Consider the following 20,576-nt stretch of genomic DNA (forward strand, 5'->3'; position numbering starts at 1 on the left):
AAGTATGATTACCGCGTACTAAACCATACATGGCTATGTGGTCTACATTCACATGCACTGAGGCGGCAATCAGTGGTTTTGCATGTTCATGGGGAGGGAGCATGTGTGTGTGTGTGTGTGTGTGTGTGTGTGTGTGTGTGTGTGTGTGTGTGTAGCAGCTTGAAGGAGAGCTGTAGTGATGGAGCCTGAAAGCCCTGCAGCGCATCTGCTCTCCCAGTACAGCATCAAATTCACTGCTGAGCTCAAAGCCTTCATCATGGCGCGTACACACTCTTCTCAAGCCTCACCATCTTAAAACACTTTCTGAATTAATTACACACCCTTTTCACCCAGTCCAGCAGTAATGGCTAGATAATTGGGGCGGCGTGGCGCTGTTGGCAGAGAGGCCGTGCCAGCAACCTGAAGGATCCTGGTTCGGTCCCCACCTTCTACCACCCTCTTCACGTCCGTTGTGTCCTTGAGCAAGACACTTCACCCTTGCTCCTGATGGGTCGTGTTTAGGGCTTTGCATGGCAGCGCCCGCCATCAGTGTGTGAATGGGTGAATGTGGAAATAGTGTAAAAGCGCGTTGAGTAACTTGAAGGTAGAAAATCGCTATACAAGTAAAAACCATTTATATTTACAATGATATTTACAAGAGTAGATCGTGAGATCGACAGGCGGATCGGTGCGACGTCTTCAGTAATAAGGAAGCTGTATCGATCCGTTGTGGTGAAGAAGGAGCTGAGCCGGAAGGCAAAGCTCTCAATTTACCGGTCGTAGATCGTTCCCATCCTCACCTATGGTCATGAGCTTTGGGTTGTGACCGAAAGGACAAGATCACGGGTGCAAAGGGCCAAAATGAGCTTCCTCCGCCGGGCGGCGGGGCTCTCCCTTAGAGATAGGGTGAGAAGCTCTGTCATCCGGGAGGAGCTCAAAGCAAAGTCGCTGCTCCTCCACATCGAGAAGAGCCAGATGAGGTAGTTTGGGCATCTGGTCAGGATGCCACCTGAAGGCCTCCGTAGGAAGGTGTTTCGGGCATGTCCGACCGGCAGGTGGCCACAGAAAAGACCCAGGACACGTTGGGAAGACTATCTCTCCCAGCTGGCCTGGGAAGGCCTCGGGATCATACTTGCCAACCCTCCGGATTTTCTCGGGAGACTGCCGAATTTCAGTGCCCCTCCCGAAAATCGGCTGGGGCAACCATTCTCCCGAATTTCTCCCGATTTCCACCCGGACCACAATATTAGGGGCGTGCCTTAAAGGCACTGCCTTTAGCGTCCTCTCTCACCTGAAAAGGAGACTATTATATATATGTTTCCGTTATCCATAGGTTTATCTATAACCCATAAAGTAGGCAGGCACGGAGCTATTTCTCAGCGTGTGTTTATTCCAGCCGGCACGTTAATACACTGACACACTACAGCACATGCATTGCTTCAAAACTATGGCAAGTAGTAATGTCCAAAAACATAACAGAGACGAAGAAGACACAAAGTGACGACGATAAAGAAGAAGTACGCTTGCAAGTTACAAAATGATTGGAAAAGGTAATTTCCCTTCATCCAGGACAGCTCGAAGGGGAAGGGGTATGCTGCCTGCAAATTTTGTAGATCAGTCTTTTCCATTGAACACAATGGCCGAACGGATATACTCATTCATGAATGGATATTATATATGTATATATATATATATATATATATATATATATATACATACACACAAAATACTTGAAAATATATACACCCCCCATCTCCCAAATTCGGAGGTCTCAAGGTTGGCAAGTATGCTCAGGATCCCCCGGGAGGAGCTGGACGAAATGGCTGGGGAGAGCATCATACACGAATACAAATAGACGAAGTAGATATGGAAAGGGTAAAAGAAACCAGATTTTTGGGAGTATTAATAGATCATAAAATGAACTGGAAATCTCATATGCAAATCATACAACATAAGGTGGAAAACAACATTTCAATAATCAATAAAGCAAAATACATCCTGGGCCAAAAATCACTTTATATTCTCTACTGCTCGCTAGTGTTACCTGTTATCTGAGTTATTGTGCAGAAATATGGGGAAAATAACTACAAATGTGTGCTACATTCGTTAACTGTGTTACAAAAAAGATCAATTAGAATAATTTATAATGTTAGATATAGAGAACATACAAACCCTTTATTTATTGAGTAAAAAATATTAAAGTGTGATGATTTCGTAAAATTGCAAACAGCTAAAATGATGTACAAAGCAAATTATAACCTACTACCATAGAATGTACAACAATTCTTCTCAACTGAAGAGGAGAAATATAATCTTAGAGGAAGATCTAACTTAAACCATTTGTATGCACGTACAACACTTACAATCTTTAACATATCAGTATGTGGAATTAAATCATGGAATGGATTAAGTAATGAAGTTAAACATTGTACTGATGTGATCCAGTTTAAGAGGCTGTTTAGATTAATAGTGCTTACTAAGTGCAAAGAAGAATAATTATGAGAATTATTTTCAACCTTATTGAAAATAAGATATTTTTCATCTCAATATGTTAATGACGTCTGAATTAATTAATTATATATTACAAAACTGAAGTATATACTAACTTACAGATGTCATTCTATTGTAAAAAAAAAAATAAAAAGCCAGTCAATGATGTATATATTTGTAAACGCTCTGAAGTGGAAAGGGGTGGGATTAAATAAGCTTTGCTTCTTCCCACTCTTTTTCGGACATGATGTAAAGTGAATGATATAAAATTGTGTGATGTATTATGCTGTCAGTGTGTTCATGTTTGAAATAATTACACGCCCTTTTCACCCAGTCCAGCAGTAATGGCTAGATAATGGGGGCGGCATGGCGCTGTTGGCAGAGAGGCCGTGCCAGCAACCCAGAAGGAGTTGCTGGCACACAACAAGCCGAAGAGCCAAGTTCACAGGCAGCCCGTAAGGACCAGATGAGTAGCTTGCTGGCCTGTTCTAAAAATAGCTCAAATAGCAGCACTTACCAGTGAGCTGCCTCTATTTTTTAAATTGTATTTATTTACTAGCAAGCTGGTCTGCTTTGCTCGACATTTTTTAATTCTAAGAGAGACAAAACTCAAATAGAATTTGAAAATCCAAGAAAATATTTGAAAGACTTGGTCTTCACTTGTTTAAATAAATTCATTTATTTTTTTACTTTGCTCCTTTATAACTTTCAGAAAGACAATTTTAGGGAAAAAATACAACCTTAAAAATATTTTAGGGTTTTTAAACACATATACATTTTTACCTTCTAAATTCCTTCCTCTTCTTTCCTGACAATTTAAATGAATGTTCAAGTAAATACATGTTTTTATTGTAAAGAATAATAATTACATTTTAATTTATTTCTTAATTTCAGCTTCTGTTTTTTTGATGAAGAATATTTGTGAAATATTTCTTCAAACTTATTATGATTAAAATTCCCAAAAAATATTCTGGCAAATCTACAAAATCTGTAAAATAAAATTTAAATCTTATTTCAAAGTCTTTTAAATTTATTTTAACATTTTTGTTCTGGAAAATCTAGAAGAAATAATGATTTGTCTTTTTTAGAAATATAGCTTGGTCCAATTTGTTATATATTCTAACAAAGTGCAGATTGGATTTTAACCTATTTAAAACATGTCATCAAAAATATATATTTATTGTGAGAAATCATTAAGATGATCAGTGCTTCCAAAAAGATAAATATCATTAATTATTAGTAACATAGCGTAATGGTAAATTGAGCAAATTGGCTATTTCTGGCAATCTATTTAAGTGTGTATCAAACAGGTAGTCCTTCGCATTAATCAGTACCCAAGAAGTAGCTCTTGGTTTCAAAAAGGTTGGTGACCCCTGATCTAAAGAAAGAAAGAAAGAGGGAAGCTTCCCTGCTTAGGCTGCTGCTCCCGCGACCCAACCTCAGATAAGGGGAAGAAGATGGAGGGATGGATGGATGGATTTACAATGAAGACCAGGGGTGATGGTCCTGTGCACTTGTCTCATGATCTGACAGAGGGCCAGGCTTCCGAGTGACAGACAGCTCTCCGATTGAAGGGCAAGTGCTCTGTCATCATGGTGACTCTGGAGCCATTTAAGCAAATGGAGTGAGAAGAGCACAGGCCTGAAGGAGCAACTGCCATTAAAGCCACACATGAGAACGGCGCCAGTGCGTGGGGTTTAATATCGTCCATTACTGAACGCAAGCAGCTGTAAAACATTAGATTTCGTTCACTTATATTTAGACGTTGTCTCAAAAGAGGCAGCACTGCTCCTCTTTTTCCTGCCAGGGATTATTAATAACCACCATCGTGCTCTCTCTGTACGTACTCACCCTCCAGGAAGTGTGCAGCTGCGGGGGCTCTGCCATTGGTCGCCTGCCCTCACGTGGTATTGGTGTTCGCCAGCTCCTATTGGCTGGCACCTGTGGGTCGCCGTCCGTGAGCGAGAGCTTTTATGACAAGAAGCCGGGAGCCCGGAGACTGTAAGGAGTTGTTGGAAAGTGGGAGAAGGACATTCAAGTCTATGCGGGGAAAATGGAGAGCATGTGGTCGGGTGGACGTGACGTTTCTCTGCTACAGGGTTTGATAATGACACGCCATTGTGTATTTGCGAAAACACACCGCCATCACTTTGTTGTCATGTTCATACTGAAATTGAATACTGTACATTCAAATTTATCAAATAACACATTCACCTCAAAATATGCAGTAATAATCCCCATAATGGTAATATTATTTTATTTATATTCAGTTGATTGAAACATAAATACTGTACAATAGCTTATAGTTTCTTAGTTATTAACAAAAAAATGTCCAAATAAAGGAACCCCTATTTATTGGGTGAGAGTTCCCCCTGGTGGTTAAAGTGTAGAACGCGTCAAATGATGAAATAATACTTGACTGTTTAAAGGCCTACTGAAATGAGATTTTCTTATTTAAACGGGAATAGCAGGTCCATTTTATGTGTCATACTTAATCATTTTGCGATATTGCCATATTTTGCTGAAATGATTTACTAGAGAACATCGACGATAAAGTTTGCAACTTTTGGTCGCTAATAGAAAAGCCCTGCCTTTACCGTAACTATGTGCGCGTGACGTCACGAGTTGCAGGGCTCCACACATATTCACATTGTTTTTAATGGGAGCCACCAGCAGTAAGAGCAATTCGGACAGAGAAAGCGACCATTTCCCCATTAATTTGGGCGAGGATGAAAGATTCGTGAATTAGGATATTGATAGTAAAGGACTAGAAAAAAAAAGAAAAAAAAGCGACGGCCTGAGCAGCGGAAGTGTGAGCGTTTCAGATGTAATTACACACATTTACTAGGATAATTCTGGAAGATACCTTATCTGCTTATTGTTTTAATAGTGCTTTAGTGATATTTTAAAGATTGTAAAGACATACCTCGAGGTCGGATGGCCGCGGTGAACACGAAGTGTCTCAGAGAGAAGTCGAAGAGCCAAGCTCACAGCTGCCTTTTAAACAGCTACTGCAGGACGACGAATAATCCAATGATTTCTCCGGTAAGATATATGTCACATCTTCCCCATCCAAAAACATGCTGGCTGACGTAGAGAAAACATATTTGCTTGACCGCTCTGTGTTAAAAACAAAGAAACACCGGCTGTGTCTCGGTGCTAAAGACAGCTGCAATCCACCGCTTTCCACCAACAGCATTGTTCTTTATAGTCTCCATTATTAAATGAACAAATTGCAAAAGATTCAGCAACACAGATGTCCAAAATACTCTGTAATTACGCCATGAACAGAGACGACTTTTAGCCGTGTTTGGTGCAGCGCTAATATTTCCTTACAGTCCGTGACGTCACGTGTACGCGTCATCATTCCGCGACGTTTTCAACAAGAAACTCGCGGGAAATTTAAAATTGCAAGTTAGTAAACTAAAAAGGCCGTATTGGCAGGTGTTGCAATGTTAATATTTCATCATTGATATACTATCAGACTGCGGGGTCTGTAGTTGTGGGTTTCAGTAGGCCTTTAAAACAGGGGTGTCTAACTCATTTTAGTTCGGGGGCCACATGGAGAAAAATCTACTCCCAAGTGGGCCAGACTGGTAAAAATCTCGGCACGATAACTTTAAAGTAAAGATATCTTCAGATTTTTTTCTTTGTTTAAAAATAGAACAAGCAAATTCTGAAATTGTACAAATCATAATAAAAAAGTTGGCCCTGCGATGAGGTGGCGACTTGTCCAGGTTCTACCCCGCCTACCGCCCGAATGCAGCTGAGATAGGCTCAAGCACCCCCTGCTACCCCAAAGGGAATAAGCAGGAGAAAATGGATGGATGGAGGTTAAAGTACCAATAATAGTCACACACACTTGGTGTGGTGAGATTATCCTCTGCATTTGACCCATCACCCTCAACCTCTGGGAGGTGAGGGGAGCAGTGAGCAGCAGCGGTGGCCACGCCTGAGAGTCATTTTTTGAGATTTAACACCCAATCCCAACCCTTGATGCTGAGTGCCAAGTAGGGAGGTAATGGGTCCCTTTTTCATAGTCTTTGGTATGACTCAGCCGGGGTTTGAACTCACGATCTAAATGTTGTCAAGGGTTTTTCCACAATTACCTGTTGCGGTTAATAGTACTTTATTTGTCGTTATTTAGATTTTCTAAATAAATGATGTGATAATGTTCATCAGTCAACTCATTGGTGTTAATTTTCAATCAATCAAGATAAAAAAAGTATATCAAAACCAAATTACAGTATGTTATTTATGTAGTTTGATAATTTTCCTCGAATGATGTCCTAACATCACATGGTTTATTTTGTACGTAGGTAGCATCATCTACAAAGATACATCCATCTATCCATCCTTTTTATACTGCTTGTCCCTTTCAAGGTCGCGGAGGGTGCTGGAGACTATATCAGCTGCATTCGGGCGGAAGGTGTTGTACACCCTGGACAAGTCGCCACCTCATTGCAGGGCCAACACAGATAGACAGCCAAAATTCACACCCACATTCAAACAGTAGGGACCATTTAGTGTTGCCAATCAACCTATCCCCAGGTGGATGTCTTTTGAGGTGGGAGGAAGCCGGAATACCCGGAGGAATCCCACGCAGTCACGGGGAGAACATGCAAACTCCACACAGAAAGATCCTGAGCCCAGGATTAAACTCAGGACTACCAGGACCTTCGTATTGTGAGGCACACGTACTAACAAATAATTGCTATTGCAAATTCTATTGGACACATTTAGAACAGCAGTTTCTTTCATTCAAAAATTTCAGGTTAATTTTTATACTTAGCAAACTCATACTGAGGGCCAGATAAAAACTATTCGCGGGCCTAGATATTAACCATGTAAGTTAATATCTAGTCAAAATTTTGTTGTCCAACAAAAAGTAACAAATTACAGAGCTATAGAAAATATGTATAAAAAAGTGGTCTCATCACTTTAGGATATTGTGAAGTGAAGACATACACATTTGACTTATGAAACTTTTAAAAGTTTTTGCTATACAGTATAATTACACCCCTCACACTTTTTATTACTGCACAGGACATATTTTCAAGGGACAAAACTAAAGCAAGTAAACTTGGACCAACTTTAGAGTTGTCATTGTATAGCGTGTACAGCAGTATAGATTTTCTATCCAGTGTATCCACTGAAAATGAGACAACAAACCAACTTTATTGTCTAAATATCTGTCAACACAAGTAAGTAACAGGAGATAAAGCCAAGCATGGTGGTAGCATCATGGTCTGGGGATGCATGAGTGTTGCCAGAACCGGGGAGCTGCGGTTCACTAAGGAAAACAAGAAGGAGTTAGTTGTCTTACTTCTTCTTTCCGGATTCATTCTTATACTCAATTGAAGCTTAAAGTGTTTGCATTCTACAAGTCTTTGTAATTTACTTTCAAAGACCCTCTGACCAAGGCATCCTTGCCACGGGTTTGGTTGTTCCAATGTTATTGTAATGGTAAATATTTTTAAAGAAGGCAGAACTAAATATGAAAGTTTAATTCAGAATTAGGAGATTTGTATTGCCATTTTCAGTTAAAGGGTTCACAGACTATGATTTTTTTACAGTGCAATGGTGCTACATGAAACATAAACTAGCAAAATTTACCAAGATTAAAAAAAAGGAATGCAAATGAACAAAATTAATGCAATAAGAATATAATACCAAATTTCTGCAACTGTGATTATTTGCATTGACAAGTACATTATTGTCTGCTTTCTACTCAAAAAGCTTTCTACCGATCACCACCTGGTGGTGAGTTGGCTGCGATGGTGGGGGAGGATGCCAGACAGACCTGGCAGGCCCAAACGCATTGTGAGGGTTTGCTGAGAACATCTGGCAGAGTCTCCTGTCAGAGAGAGTTTCAATTCCCACCTCCGGAAGAACTTTGAACATGTTCTGTACCTCTATTGTCGAGGCGGCCGATTGGAGCTGTGGCCGCAAGGTGGTTGGTGCCTGTCGTGGCGGTAATCCTAGAACCCGCTGTGGTGAGGGATGCCGTCAAGCTGACGAAAGAGTCCTATCGGGCTCTTTTAGCTCATTGGATTCCGGAGGCAGCAGACAGGTACTGACAGGCCAAGCGGTGTGCAGCTTCGGCGGTTGCGGAGGCAAAAACTCGGACATGTAAGGAGTTCGGGGAAGCTATGGAAAACGACTTCCGGGAAGCTTCAAAGTGATTCTGGACCACCATCCGCCGCCTCAGGAAAGGGAAACAGTGCAATGTCAACACCGTGTATGGTGGGGATGGTGTTCTGATGACCTTGACTGTGGATGTTGTGGATCGGTGGAGGGGAATACTTCGAAGACCTCCTCAATCCTACCAGCACATCTTCCTATGAGGAAGCAGTGCCCATGGGGAATCTGTGCTGGGCTCCCCTATTTCTGGGGCTGAGGTTAAAAAACTCCTCAGTGGCAAGGCCCCAGGGGTGAATGAGATCCGCCCGGATTTCCTTGAGGCTCTGGATGCTGTGGGGCTGTCTTGGTTGACAACATCGCGTGGACATCGGGGGCGGTACCTCTGGATTGGCAGACCGGGGTGATGGTTAGAAGCTCTGCAAACAGCCGGAGGGAGCTCAAAGTAAAGCCGCTGCTCCTCCACATCGATAAGAGCCAATTGAGGTGGTTCCGGCATCTGGTCAGGATGCCACCCTAACGCCTCCCGAGGGAGGTGTTTCAGGCACGTCCGACCGGTAGGAGGCCACAGGGAAGACCCAGGACACGTTGGGAAGACTATCTCTCCCGGCTGGCCCCCGGGAGAAGCTGGACGAAGTGGCTGGGGAGAGGGAAGTCTGGGCTTCCCTGCACCCGTGACCCGACCTCAGATAAGCGGAAGATGATGGATGGATGGAAGGACGTAATTGAATGCATCCTAACACAGAATGATCAAGAAACATGAACAGCCAACCAACTGTATATAGCAGTGGTTCTCAACCTTTTTTCAGTGATGTACCCCCTGTGAACATGTTTATAATTCAAGTACCCCCTAATCAGAGCAAAGCATTTTTGCTTGAAAAAAAGAGATAAAGAAGTAAAATACAGCACTATGTCATCAGTTTCTGATTTATTAAATTGTATAACAGTGCAAAATATTGCTCATTTGTAGTGGTCTTTCTTGAACTATTTGGAAAAAAAGATATAAAAATAAACAAGTGATTCAATTATAAATAAAGATTTCTACACATAGAAGTAATCATCAACTTAAAGTGCCCTCTTTGGGGATTGTAATAGAGATCCATCTGGATTCATCAACTTCATTCCAAACATTTCTTCACAAAAAGAGAAATCTTTAACATCAATATTTATGGAACATGTCCACAAAAAATCTAGCTGTCAACACTGAATATTGCATTGTTGCACTTCTTTTTACACTTTATGAACTTACATTCATATTTTGTTGAAGTATTATTCAATAAATATATTTATAAAGGATTTTTGAATAGTTGCTATTTTTAGAATATTTTAAAAAATATATCTCGTACCCCTGGGCAATCTTAAAGTACACCCAGGGGTACATGTACCCCCATTTGAGAACCACTGGTATATAGTTTTTATATGCAATCCGTGTACATGAGTGAATGTATGTGACTTCCAACCCCAAATCAAATTTCCTGCTGGCATAAACCCCTTAAAACTGCTAGCTGATAGCAATCTAAAGCAGGGTGTCAAACTCATGGAGGAAAATCTGCGCACACGCGGGCCGGACTATTAAAATCATGGCATTAAAACCAAAAAATAAAGACAACTTCAGATTGATTTATTTGTCTTACTTTGGCCAAAATTAGAACAAGCACGTTCTGAAACTATTACAATGAAAATATTGAAAAAAATACCGGCAACGGTAAAGTTTAGATCCATGAAGGGAAGAGGAAAGTGCATAAAAATGCATAAAATGCATAAAAATGTGTTTTCTTTTGTATTATTTTTTTAAAGAATTACCGGTAAGTAACATTTATGACAACCTTTTTCCAGAACACAATATAGAATGTGAAATACCACAGGATAATGCATACATGTATCATTTGTTTTCAAAACGGTTACAAAAATTTACTCTGGGACCCCATTTTTATGACTTGATGGGGTCCCAGGGACCCCATTTTGAAAATTCCTAGCGCCAACACTGATGGATGTGGGTCGGTTCTAATACTAATCAAATATCATCCGGGGGGTTGACTTTGACACCCCTGATCTAAACTATAGCTTTCCCTTCACGCTTTCTAAGGGTAACAAGTGTTTTGTTATGAATAGTGGCATTAAACGATTCATTATTAATCCGATTCGTCACACTTTTGAATCGTGACTAGTTGAGATTAATTGCAGAAAATTACTTTCTTGCATAATTTGAATTAACTTTAGAAAAAGACCCCACTTTTTTGACGCAAATGCAATTTTGTTAAAATGTCATACAGGAACATTTTTAAATGGTTTATTTGAATGTACAGTACATCATTTATATGGTCAAACTATTTACAGTATAACTTAAGTCCAGTCAGTGTTTGTTTTGAAGTGAAATTAGCCAGTGCATCTAAGCCGTATAACAACACACATTTTTCAGGTACAGATAAGGTACAAGAGCATGTACCCTCAAAATAAATATGATTCATCTGTTTTCATACATGATTAATGCAATACTATTTGTGATTACTTTGGTGGGGGTTGGGGTGTAGGAAGAAGTACTAAGCAGAGCTATCTTTGCAGGGCCCGAGGAGTTTAGCTATAAAAGGGTCGTATCGTTTGGACAGAAAATGCAGTGAAGAGAAGCAATACAACATAAATCACACAAGGACTGTTACTTCGACTAAAATTATTGTTAGACAAGAGTTTATTAAAATATGAATTCTGCCACGACACTTTCAATGGTATCTGCCCTAAAGACGCAATCACACTAATGTAATAAAAGTTAATGCAATATATAATCTACTATTGTCCAATTATTCGTAATTATTTGTCCCTTGACTACTTCTTGACTGTAAGCTGAGGTCCAGTGCAGGATCAACGTGTATCCTCTGGATGGCAGAATAATGCCACTAATCTAGTGTGGATGCACTTTAAGTGCACACTTTGCAGGCAGGCACACACTTTCACATATGCATGGGGATTAGAATTTGGGTTAGATATTTCTATTAGGCTCACACACAAACAAACACATGTCAGTGTGGCTTCTGCCGTGTGTGCTTGTGATGTTTTTGCATCACAATGCTGCTGTTTTTTATTATTTTTGTGCACTTTTGAACACACTGCTCTTAAGAGAAATAAGTGAAGTGGGTATATATATATATATATATATATATATATATATATATATATATATATATATATATATATATATGATTGGAAGATACATCCTCAGATGCACTGGGACACGTCCTCAGTGATGTGCCTGTGATCACCGGGGGTTTCGGGTCTTTCAACATCATACCCCCTCCTTCAGGTGACCCAGCCAGGGTTGATCAGACCCCAGCTTGTGTCCCAGTAGCATTGGCCCACAGTTCGCTCCTCCTGATCCAAAGCCATCTCGAGGCTCTCTCTGCTGCCTCCATGGTGGCCTTAATGGCCTTCCTTTTCCCATCACCTGTGATGCCAAGTAGTGTAAACACCTTACACGGTGAGCGGCCAGCAAAGCCTCTACACCCCACTTCAATGGGCTCACAGCGTGTCTTCCAGCCTCCTCGGCGGCATTGCTCGACTAACTCCTGGTACTTTGACCGCTTCCGCTCGTTTGCCTCCTCTATGCGATCCTCCCAAGGAACTGTCAGCTCTATCAGTAACACCTGCCGTGAAGATACTGATGTAAGCAAGATGTCTGGCCTCAACGAAGTTGTTGTGACGTAGTCTGGAAAATTGTGCTGCTTGCCCAAGTCCACTCGAAGATCTCAGTCCAATGCTGAGGTGAGGAGTTTTTGGCCACGGTTTTAGCTGTGGCTTCAGCAACGGTCTTCAGCACTTGGTCGTGCCGCCAGCGGTAGCAGCCCTCCCCCAGAGCTTTACAGCAGCTGCTTAGGATGTGCTCCAGGGTGCCTTTCCTGGAGCACAGCTTACAGGTTGGAGAGTCATTCATGCCCCAGGGATGGAGATTGTCTGGGCGGGGTAGGACGTCGTAGACAGCTTGAACCATGAACTTAATGCGCTGGGGTTCAGACAACCTGATCTCAGACCAGGTCACCCTCCAGTCCAGTGCACCATCCCACCTAGTCCATGCTCCCTGCTGCTGCATACCCACCATCCTGCTGGTTCGTTCCTCCTCAACCTCTGCACGCACCTCCTTCAGGACTAGCTGGTGTTTTGTCTTTACCCCGTGCCTTCTCATAGTGAGGTTGGGGGAAGGATCCCAGCCCAGCACGCCCTGTTACCACCATGCCCACCAGGGCCCTATGTCTCAGCTGAGACTCAGCTACCTCTCGGCTTTCCTGAGCCCTCCACTTCCTGCCAGTTCGCACCACGATACCTGCTGATGCCACCTTAGAGTCCTTGGAGTCACGATAAAGCAAAGCCTCTCGAGTGCGAGAGACCCTGAACTCCTCTTCCAGGCTACTAAAAGGGAACTGGAGCTTGTTGGTCTTCCCATACAGTGCTGTGCTGCACAGGCTGCATGGAAAGCCCATCCATCGGCGGAGATAGCTGCTGATTTTCCTCTCCATAGTCTCCACTGTTGACAAAGGAACCTCATACAACAACAGAGGCCAGAGTATCCGGGGTAAGACGCCGTGCTGGTAAATCCACGCCAGGTATGCCAGACTTGTCTACAGCCGATAACCACGTCTCCAGTTCCTTGATGGTCGTTTAGATTGCTGCAGTATCACTGAGACTACAGTCAAAGACCTTGCCCAGGCTCTTGACCGGTTTCTCGGTTATAGATGGGATTGCTGTGCCATCCACGAAGAAGCGGAACTTGTCTGCCAGTTTTTCCTTCTTCAGAACCATCAACCTGGTTTTAGTTGGTTTAAAGCTAATTCTTCGCCAGCAAATGAGCTTTTCCAGGCCCCGGAGTATCCATCTTGTGCCGGGCACTGATGTAGTTGTGACAGTGAGATTGTCCATAAAGGCTCTGATGGGGGGCTGTCGAGTTCCAGACTTTGACAGAGGGCCTCTGCATTCCGTTTCAGCTGCCTTGACTACCATGTTCACGGCTAGGGCAAAGAGGCAAACTGAGATTGTGCACCCAGTTATAATGCCCTTTTCAAGCCTGTGCCAATCTGATGTTATGCTCCCGGAAGTTCCCGTAGTAATTCAGGATGAGGTCCTTGATCTTTTTGGGTACATGGTATTAGTCCAGGGTAGTCTCAACAAGCTTGTGGGGTATGGAACCGTACGCATTGGCAAGGTCAAGCCAAAGCACAGCAAGATCTCCCTTACACTCCCGCGCCTCCCTGATCAGCCGGGAAACTACACCGGTGTATTCCAGGCATTCTGACACACCTGGGATTCCACCTTTCAGGACTAAAGTGTCAATGTAGTTATTCTTGAGGGGAAAGTCAGTCAACCTTCTGGAAAGGATGCTGAAGAAGATCTTTCCCTCCACGCTAAGGAGCGAGATGGTCCTGAACTACTCCAGCTTGGTGGAATTCTCTTCTTTAGGTATCCAAACACCCTCAGCCAGTCTCCACTGGTCTGCAAATGTTCTTCTGCGCCAAATCACTCACAGGATCCTCCAAAAGATTCTAAGGAGTTCCGGTTAACGCTTGTACAACTTGTAGGGTACTCCACTGAGTCCTGGAGCTGAACTGGCTCTGGCTGCAGTAACAACCTCCTGAAATTCCTTCCAGGTGGGTTTGCTGGTGATGAAATTGACAGTGGGGGAAAGTACGTCCAATAAAGCACTGAGGGGCTCTAGCTCTTTCTCTTTATCAGGGTCGCTCAGGTTGTTTTTCAAGAAGTTGTTAACTTCTTCTTTGGAGCAAACTAGACGCCCACTGCGCTTCTACTCCAACAGCTGTTTGATAAATCCAAATGGATTAGCTATGAATGTAGTTCGCTTCCTGGCTCTCTCTCTCCTGTGCCTCCTATATTGTCATATATATATATATATATATATATATATATATATATATATATATATATATATATATATATATATATATATATATATATATATAGTGTGTCTGCCTCACAATACGAAGGTCCTGAGTAGTCCTGGGTTCACTCCCAGGCTTGGGATCTTTCTGCATGGAGTTTGCATGTCCTCCCTGTGACTGCGTGGGTTCCCTCTGTGTACCCGGGTCTCCTCCCACCTCCAAAGACATGCACCTGGGATAGGTTGATTGGCAACACTACATGGGCCCTAGTGTGTGAATGTGAGTGTGAATGTTGTCTATCTGTGTTGACCCTGCGATGAGGTGGGGACTTGTCCAGGGTGTACACCGCCTTCCGCCCGATTGTAGCTGAGATAGGCGCCAGCGCCCCCCGCGATCCCAAAAGGGAATAAGCGGTAGGAAATGGATGGATGGATGGATGTTTAAAAAAAGTTGGGTGAAGTGGCAAAATAGCCTGAGAAGGTTGAGGAATGCTCATCAAACACTTATTTGGAACATCCCACAGGTGTGCAGCCTAATTTGGGAACAGGTGGGTGCCATGATTGGGTATAAAAGCAGCTTCCATGAAATGATCAGTCATTCACAAACAAGGATGGGGCGAGGGTCATCACTTTGTGAACAAATGCGTGAGCAAATTGTCGAACAGTTTAAGAGCAACATTTCTCAACTGGCTTTTGGAAGGAATTGAGGTATTTCACCATCTACGGTCTGTAATATCATCAAAGGGTTCAGAGAATCTGGAGAAACCACTGCATTTAAGTGGCAAGCCTGAAAACCAACATTAAATGCCCGTGACCTTTGACCCCTCAGGCGGTACTGCATCAAAAAGCGACATCAGTGTGTAAAAGATATCACTACATGGGCTCAGAAACACTTCAAAAAATCACTGTCAGTAACTACATTTTGTGTCTACATCTGTAAATGCAAGTTGAAACTCTACATTGCAAAGTGAAAGCCATTTATCAACAACACCCAGAAACGCCGTCGGCTTCGCTGGGCCCGAGCTCATCTAAGAGTGACTGATGCAAAGTGGTGTAAAAGTGTTCTGTGGTATGACGAGTCCACATTTCACATTGTTTTTGGAAACTGTAGACGTTGTGTCCTCCAGATCAAAGAGGAAAAGAACCATCCGGATTGTTAAAGGGGCAAAGTTAAAAAGCCAGCATCTGTGACGGTATGGGGATGTATTTGTGCCCAAGGCATGGGTAACTTACACATCTGTGAAAGCACCATTAATACTGAAAGGTACATACAGGTTTTGGAGCAACATATGTTGTCATCTAAGCAAAGTCTTTTTCATGGACGCCCCTGCTTATTTCAGCAAGACAATGCTACAAAACATTCTTCATGTGTTACAACAGAGTGGCTTCATAGTAAAAGAGTGCGGGTACTTCCCTGGCCTTCCTGTAGTCCAGACCCATCTCCCATTGAAAATGTGTGGCGCAATATGAAGCCTAAAATACCACAACGGAGACCCCGGCCTGTTGATCAACTTAAGCTACACATCAAGAAAGAATGCGAATGAATTCCACCTAAAAGGCTTCAAATATTGGTCTCCTCAGTTCCCAAACATTTACTGAGTGTTGTTAAAAGGAAAGGCCATGTAACACAGTGGTAACAATGCCCCTGTGTTAAGTTTTTGTCAGCTCGAACATCAAATATCTTGTCTTTGTAGTCTATTCAATTGAATTTTAAGTTGAAAAGGATTGGAAAATCATTGTATTCTGTTTTTATTTGTGATTTACACAACGTGCCAACTTCACTGGTTTTGGGTTTTGTTTATATATATTAGGGGTGTGGGAAAAAATCGATTCGAATATGTTGTGAGATTCGGAATCGATTTTCTTTTTTTTTTTTAATCGTTTTTTATTTTTATTTTTATTTTTTTTTAATTTATTTTTTATTTTTGGGGGGGGGGTTTATCAATCCAACAAACCAATACACAGCAGTACCATAACAATGCAAACCAATTCCAAAACCAAACCTGACCCAGCAACACTCAGAACTACAATAAACAGAGCAATTGAGAGGAGACACAAACACGACACAGAACAAACCAAAAGTAGTGAAACAAAAATGAATATTATCAACAACAGTATCAATATTAGTTATAATTTCAGCATAGCAGTGATTAAAAATCCCTCATTGACATTATCATTAGACATATATATAAAATTAAAAAAAGAACAATACACTTGCATGCATCTCATAAGCTTGACAACACACTGTGTGCAATGTTTTCACAAAGATAAAATAAGTCATATTTTTGTTCATTTAATAGTTAAAACAAATTTACATTATTCCAATCACTTGATAAAACATTGTCCTTTACAATTATAAAAGCTTTTTAAAAAAAATCTACTACTCTGCTAGCATGTCAGCAGATTGGGGTAGATCCTGCTGAAATCCTATGTATTGAATGAATACAGAATCGTTTTGAATCAGAAAAATATAGTTTTTGATTCGAGAATCGCGTTGAATGGAAAAAAATCGATATATTATCGAATCGCGACCCCAAGAATCGATATTGAATCGAATCCTGGGACACCCAAAGATTCGCAGTCCTAATATATATATATATATATATATATATATATATATATATATATATATATATATATATATATATATATATATATATATATATATATATGTATGTATATATACATATATGTATATATATGTCTATATGTATGTATATATATATATGTCTCGGTTTCTTGACCTGTTTGTCAAGACAAACAGGTCCCAGGTGCGATGGCGAGCGCCTGGTGGCCGGGCCTGTCCCCATGGGGCCCGGCCGGGCACAGCCCGAAGAGGCAACGTGGGTCATCCCTCCAATGGGCTCACCACCCATAGCAGGGGCCATAGAGGTCGGGTGCAATGTGAGCTGGGCGGCAGCTGAAGGCAGGGCACTTGGCGGTCCGATCCTCGGCTACAAAAGCTAGCTCTTGGGACTTGGAACGTCACCTCACTGGGGGGGAAGGAGCCTGAGCTAGTGCGCGAGGTAGAGAAGTTCTGGTTGAATATAGTCGGACTCATCTCGACGCACAGCAAGGGCTCTGGAACCAGTTCTCTCGAGAGGGACTGGACTCTCTTCCACTCTGGCGTTGCTGGCAGTGAGAGGCGACAGGCCGGGGTGGCAATTCTCGTTTCCCCCCCGGCTCAAAGCCTGCACGTTGGAGTTCAACCCAGTGGACGAGAGGGTAGCTTCCCTCTGCCTTCGGGTGGGGGGACGGGTCCTGACTGTTGTTTGTGCTTACGCACCGAACAGCAGTTCAGAGTACCCACCCTTTTTGGGTACACTCGAGGGAGTACTGAAAAGTGCTCCCCCGGGTGATTCCCTTGTCCTACTGGGGGACTTCAACGCTCATGTTGGCAACGACAGTGAAACCTGGAGGGGCGTGATTGGGAAGAATGGTCGCCCGAATCTAAACCCGAGTGGTGTTTTGTTATTGGACTTTTGTGCTCGTCACGAATTGTCCATAACGAACACCATGTTCAAACATAAGGATGTCCATATGTGCACTTGGCACCAGGACACCCTAGGCCGCAGTTCCATGATCGACTTTGTAGTTGTGTCATCGGGTTTGCGGCCTCATGTTTTGGACCCTCGGGTGAAGAGAGGGGCGGAGCTTTCTACCGATCACCACCTGGTGGTGAGTTGGCTGCGATGGTGGGGGAGGATGCCGGACAGACCTGGCAGGCCCAAGCGCATTGTGAGGGTCTGCTGGGAACGTCTGGTAGAGTCTCCTGTCAGAGAGATTTTCATCTCACACTTCCGGGAGAACTTTGAACATGTCAAGAGGGAGGTGCGGGTCATTGAGTCCGAGTGGACCATGTTCCGCACCTCTATTGTCGAGGTGGCTGATTGGAGCTGTGGCCGCAAGGCTGTTGGTGCCTGTCGTGGCGGTATTCCCAGAACCCGTTGGTGGACACCAGCAGTGAGGGATGCCGTCAAGCTGAAGAAGGAGTCCTATCGGGTTCTTTTGGCAGTTGACGGGTACCGACGGGCCAAGCGGTGTGCAGCTTTAGCGGTCGCGGAGGCAAAAACTTGGACATGGGAAGAGTTCAGGGAAGCCATGGAAAACTACTTCCGGACGGCTTCGAAGCGATTCTGGACCACCATACGCCGCCTCAGGAAGGGGAAGCAGTGCACTATCAACACCGTGTATGGTGCGGATGGTGTTCTGCTGACTTCGACTGCGGATGTTGTGGATCGGTGGAGGGAATACTTCGAAGACCTCCTCAATCCCACCAACACGTCTTCCTATGAGGAAGCGGTGCCTGGGGAATTTGTGGTGGGCTCTCCTATTTCTGGGGCTTCCCCGAACTCTTCCCATGTCCGAGTTTTTGCCTCCGCGACCGCTAAAGCTGCACACCGCTTGGCCCGTCGGTACCTTTCCACTGCCTCCGGAGTCCTATGAGCCAAAAGAACCGGATAGGACTCCTTCTTCAGCTTGACGGCATCCCTCACTGCTGGTGTCCACCAACGGGTTCTGGGATTACCGCCAGGCACCAACAACCTTGCGGCCACAGCTCCAATCAGCCGCCTCGACAATAGAGGTTCGGAACATGGTCCACTCGGACTCAATGTCCCGCACCTCCCTCGTGACATGTTCAAAGTTCTCCCGGAGGTGTGAATTGAAACTCTCTCTGACAGGAGCCTCTGCCAGACGTTCCCAGCAGACCCTCACAATGCGTTTGGGCCTGCCAGGTCTGTCCGGCATCCTCCCCCACCATCGCAGCCAACTCACCACCAGGTGGTGATCGGTAGAAAGCTCCGCCCCTCTCTTCACCCGAGTGTCCAAAACATGAGGCCGCAAATCCGATGACACAACTACAAAGTCGATCATGGAACTGCGGCCTAGGGTCTCCTGGTGCCAAGTGCACATATGGACACCCTTATGTTTGAACATGGTGTTTGTTATGGACAATCCGTGACGAGCACAAAAGTCCAATAACAAAACACCACTCGGGTTTAGATCCGGGCGACCATTTTTCCCAATCACACCTCTCCAGGTTTCACTGTCGTTGCCAACATGAGCGTTGAAGTCCCCCAGTAGGACAAGGGAATCACCTGGGGGAGCACTTTCCAGTACTCCCTCGAGTGTGCCCAAAAAGGGTGGGTATTCTGAACTGCTGTTTGGTGCGTAAGCACAAAAAACAGTCAGGACCCGTCCCCCCACCCGAAGGCGAAGGGAAGCTACCCTCTCGTCCACTGGGTTGAACTCAAATGTGCAGGCTTTGAGCCAGGGGGCAATGAGAATTGCCACCCCAGCCCGTCGCCACTCACTGCCGGCAACGCCAGAGTGGAAGAGGGTCCAGTCCCTCTCGAGAGAACTGGTTCCAGAGCCCTTGCTGTGCGTCGAGGTGAGTCCGACTATATTCAGCCGGAACTTCTCTACCTCGCGGACTAGCTCAGGCTCCTTCCCCCCCAGTGAGGTGACGTTCCACGTCCCAAGAGCTAGCTTCTGTAGCCGAGGATCGGACCGCCAAGTGCCCTGCCTTCGGCTGCCGCCCAGCTCACAATGCACCCGACCTCTATGGCCCCTCCTATGAGTGGTGAGCCCATTGGAGGGATGACCCACGTTGCCTCTTCGGGCTGTGCCCGGCCGGGCCCCATGGGGACAGGCCCGGCCACCAGGCGCTCGCCATCGTGCCCCAACTCCGGGCCTGGCTCCAGAGCGGGGCCCCGGTGACCCGCGTCCGGGCGAGGGAAATCTGAGTTCATTTTGTTGTAATTCCATAGAAGTCTTTGAGCTGCTCTTTGTCTGATCACTCACCTAGGACCTGTTTGTCTTGGGAGACCCTACCAGGGGGCATGAAAGCGCCCAGACAACATAGCTCCTAGGATCATTGGGACACGCAAACTCCTCTACCACGGTAAGGTAGCAGCTCAGAGAGGAGGAATATATATATATATATATATATATATATATATATATATATATACATATGTGTGTGTGTGTGTGTATGTGTGTGTGTGTATTAATATAGGTATAGTGTTCTATATTATTGCTATGATTGACTATTTTCAGAAATGTTCAACAAGTATAATTGAGGAAGTTT

General features: G+C 43.9%; 1 protein-coding gene across 3 annotated transcripts in view; it reads left to right on the forward strand.

Moving 5' to 3' along the window:
• Positions 1-4,432: 4,432 nt before the first annotated feature.
• tkta (transketolase a) overlaps positions 4,433-20,576 on the forward strand; it is a 50,258-nt gene continuing 34,114 nt past the window's right edge. For 2 of the 3 annotated variants that reach the window (XM_061874285.1, XM_061874287.1), the window contains exon 1: positions 4,439-4,568. In XM_061874285.1, coding sequence (XP_061730269.1) covers positions 4,443-4,568 — 126 coding nt within the window. In that variant the 5' untranslated portion in view covers positions 4,439-4,442. Of the gene's footprint in view, positions 4,569-20,294; positions 20,391-20,576 lie in introns of all 3 variants that reach the window. The other variant, XM_061874289.1, reaches the window with a different exon arrangement.

Source organism: Nerophis ophidion, linkage group LG16, assembly GCF_033978795.1.
Source record: "Nerophis ophidion isolate RoL-2023_Sa linkage group LG16, RoL_Noph_v1.0, whole genome shotgun sequence".
NCBI lineage: Eukaryota > Metazoa > Chordata > Actinopteri > Syngnathiformes > Syngnathidae > Nerophis > Nerophis ophidion.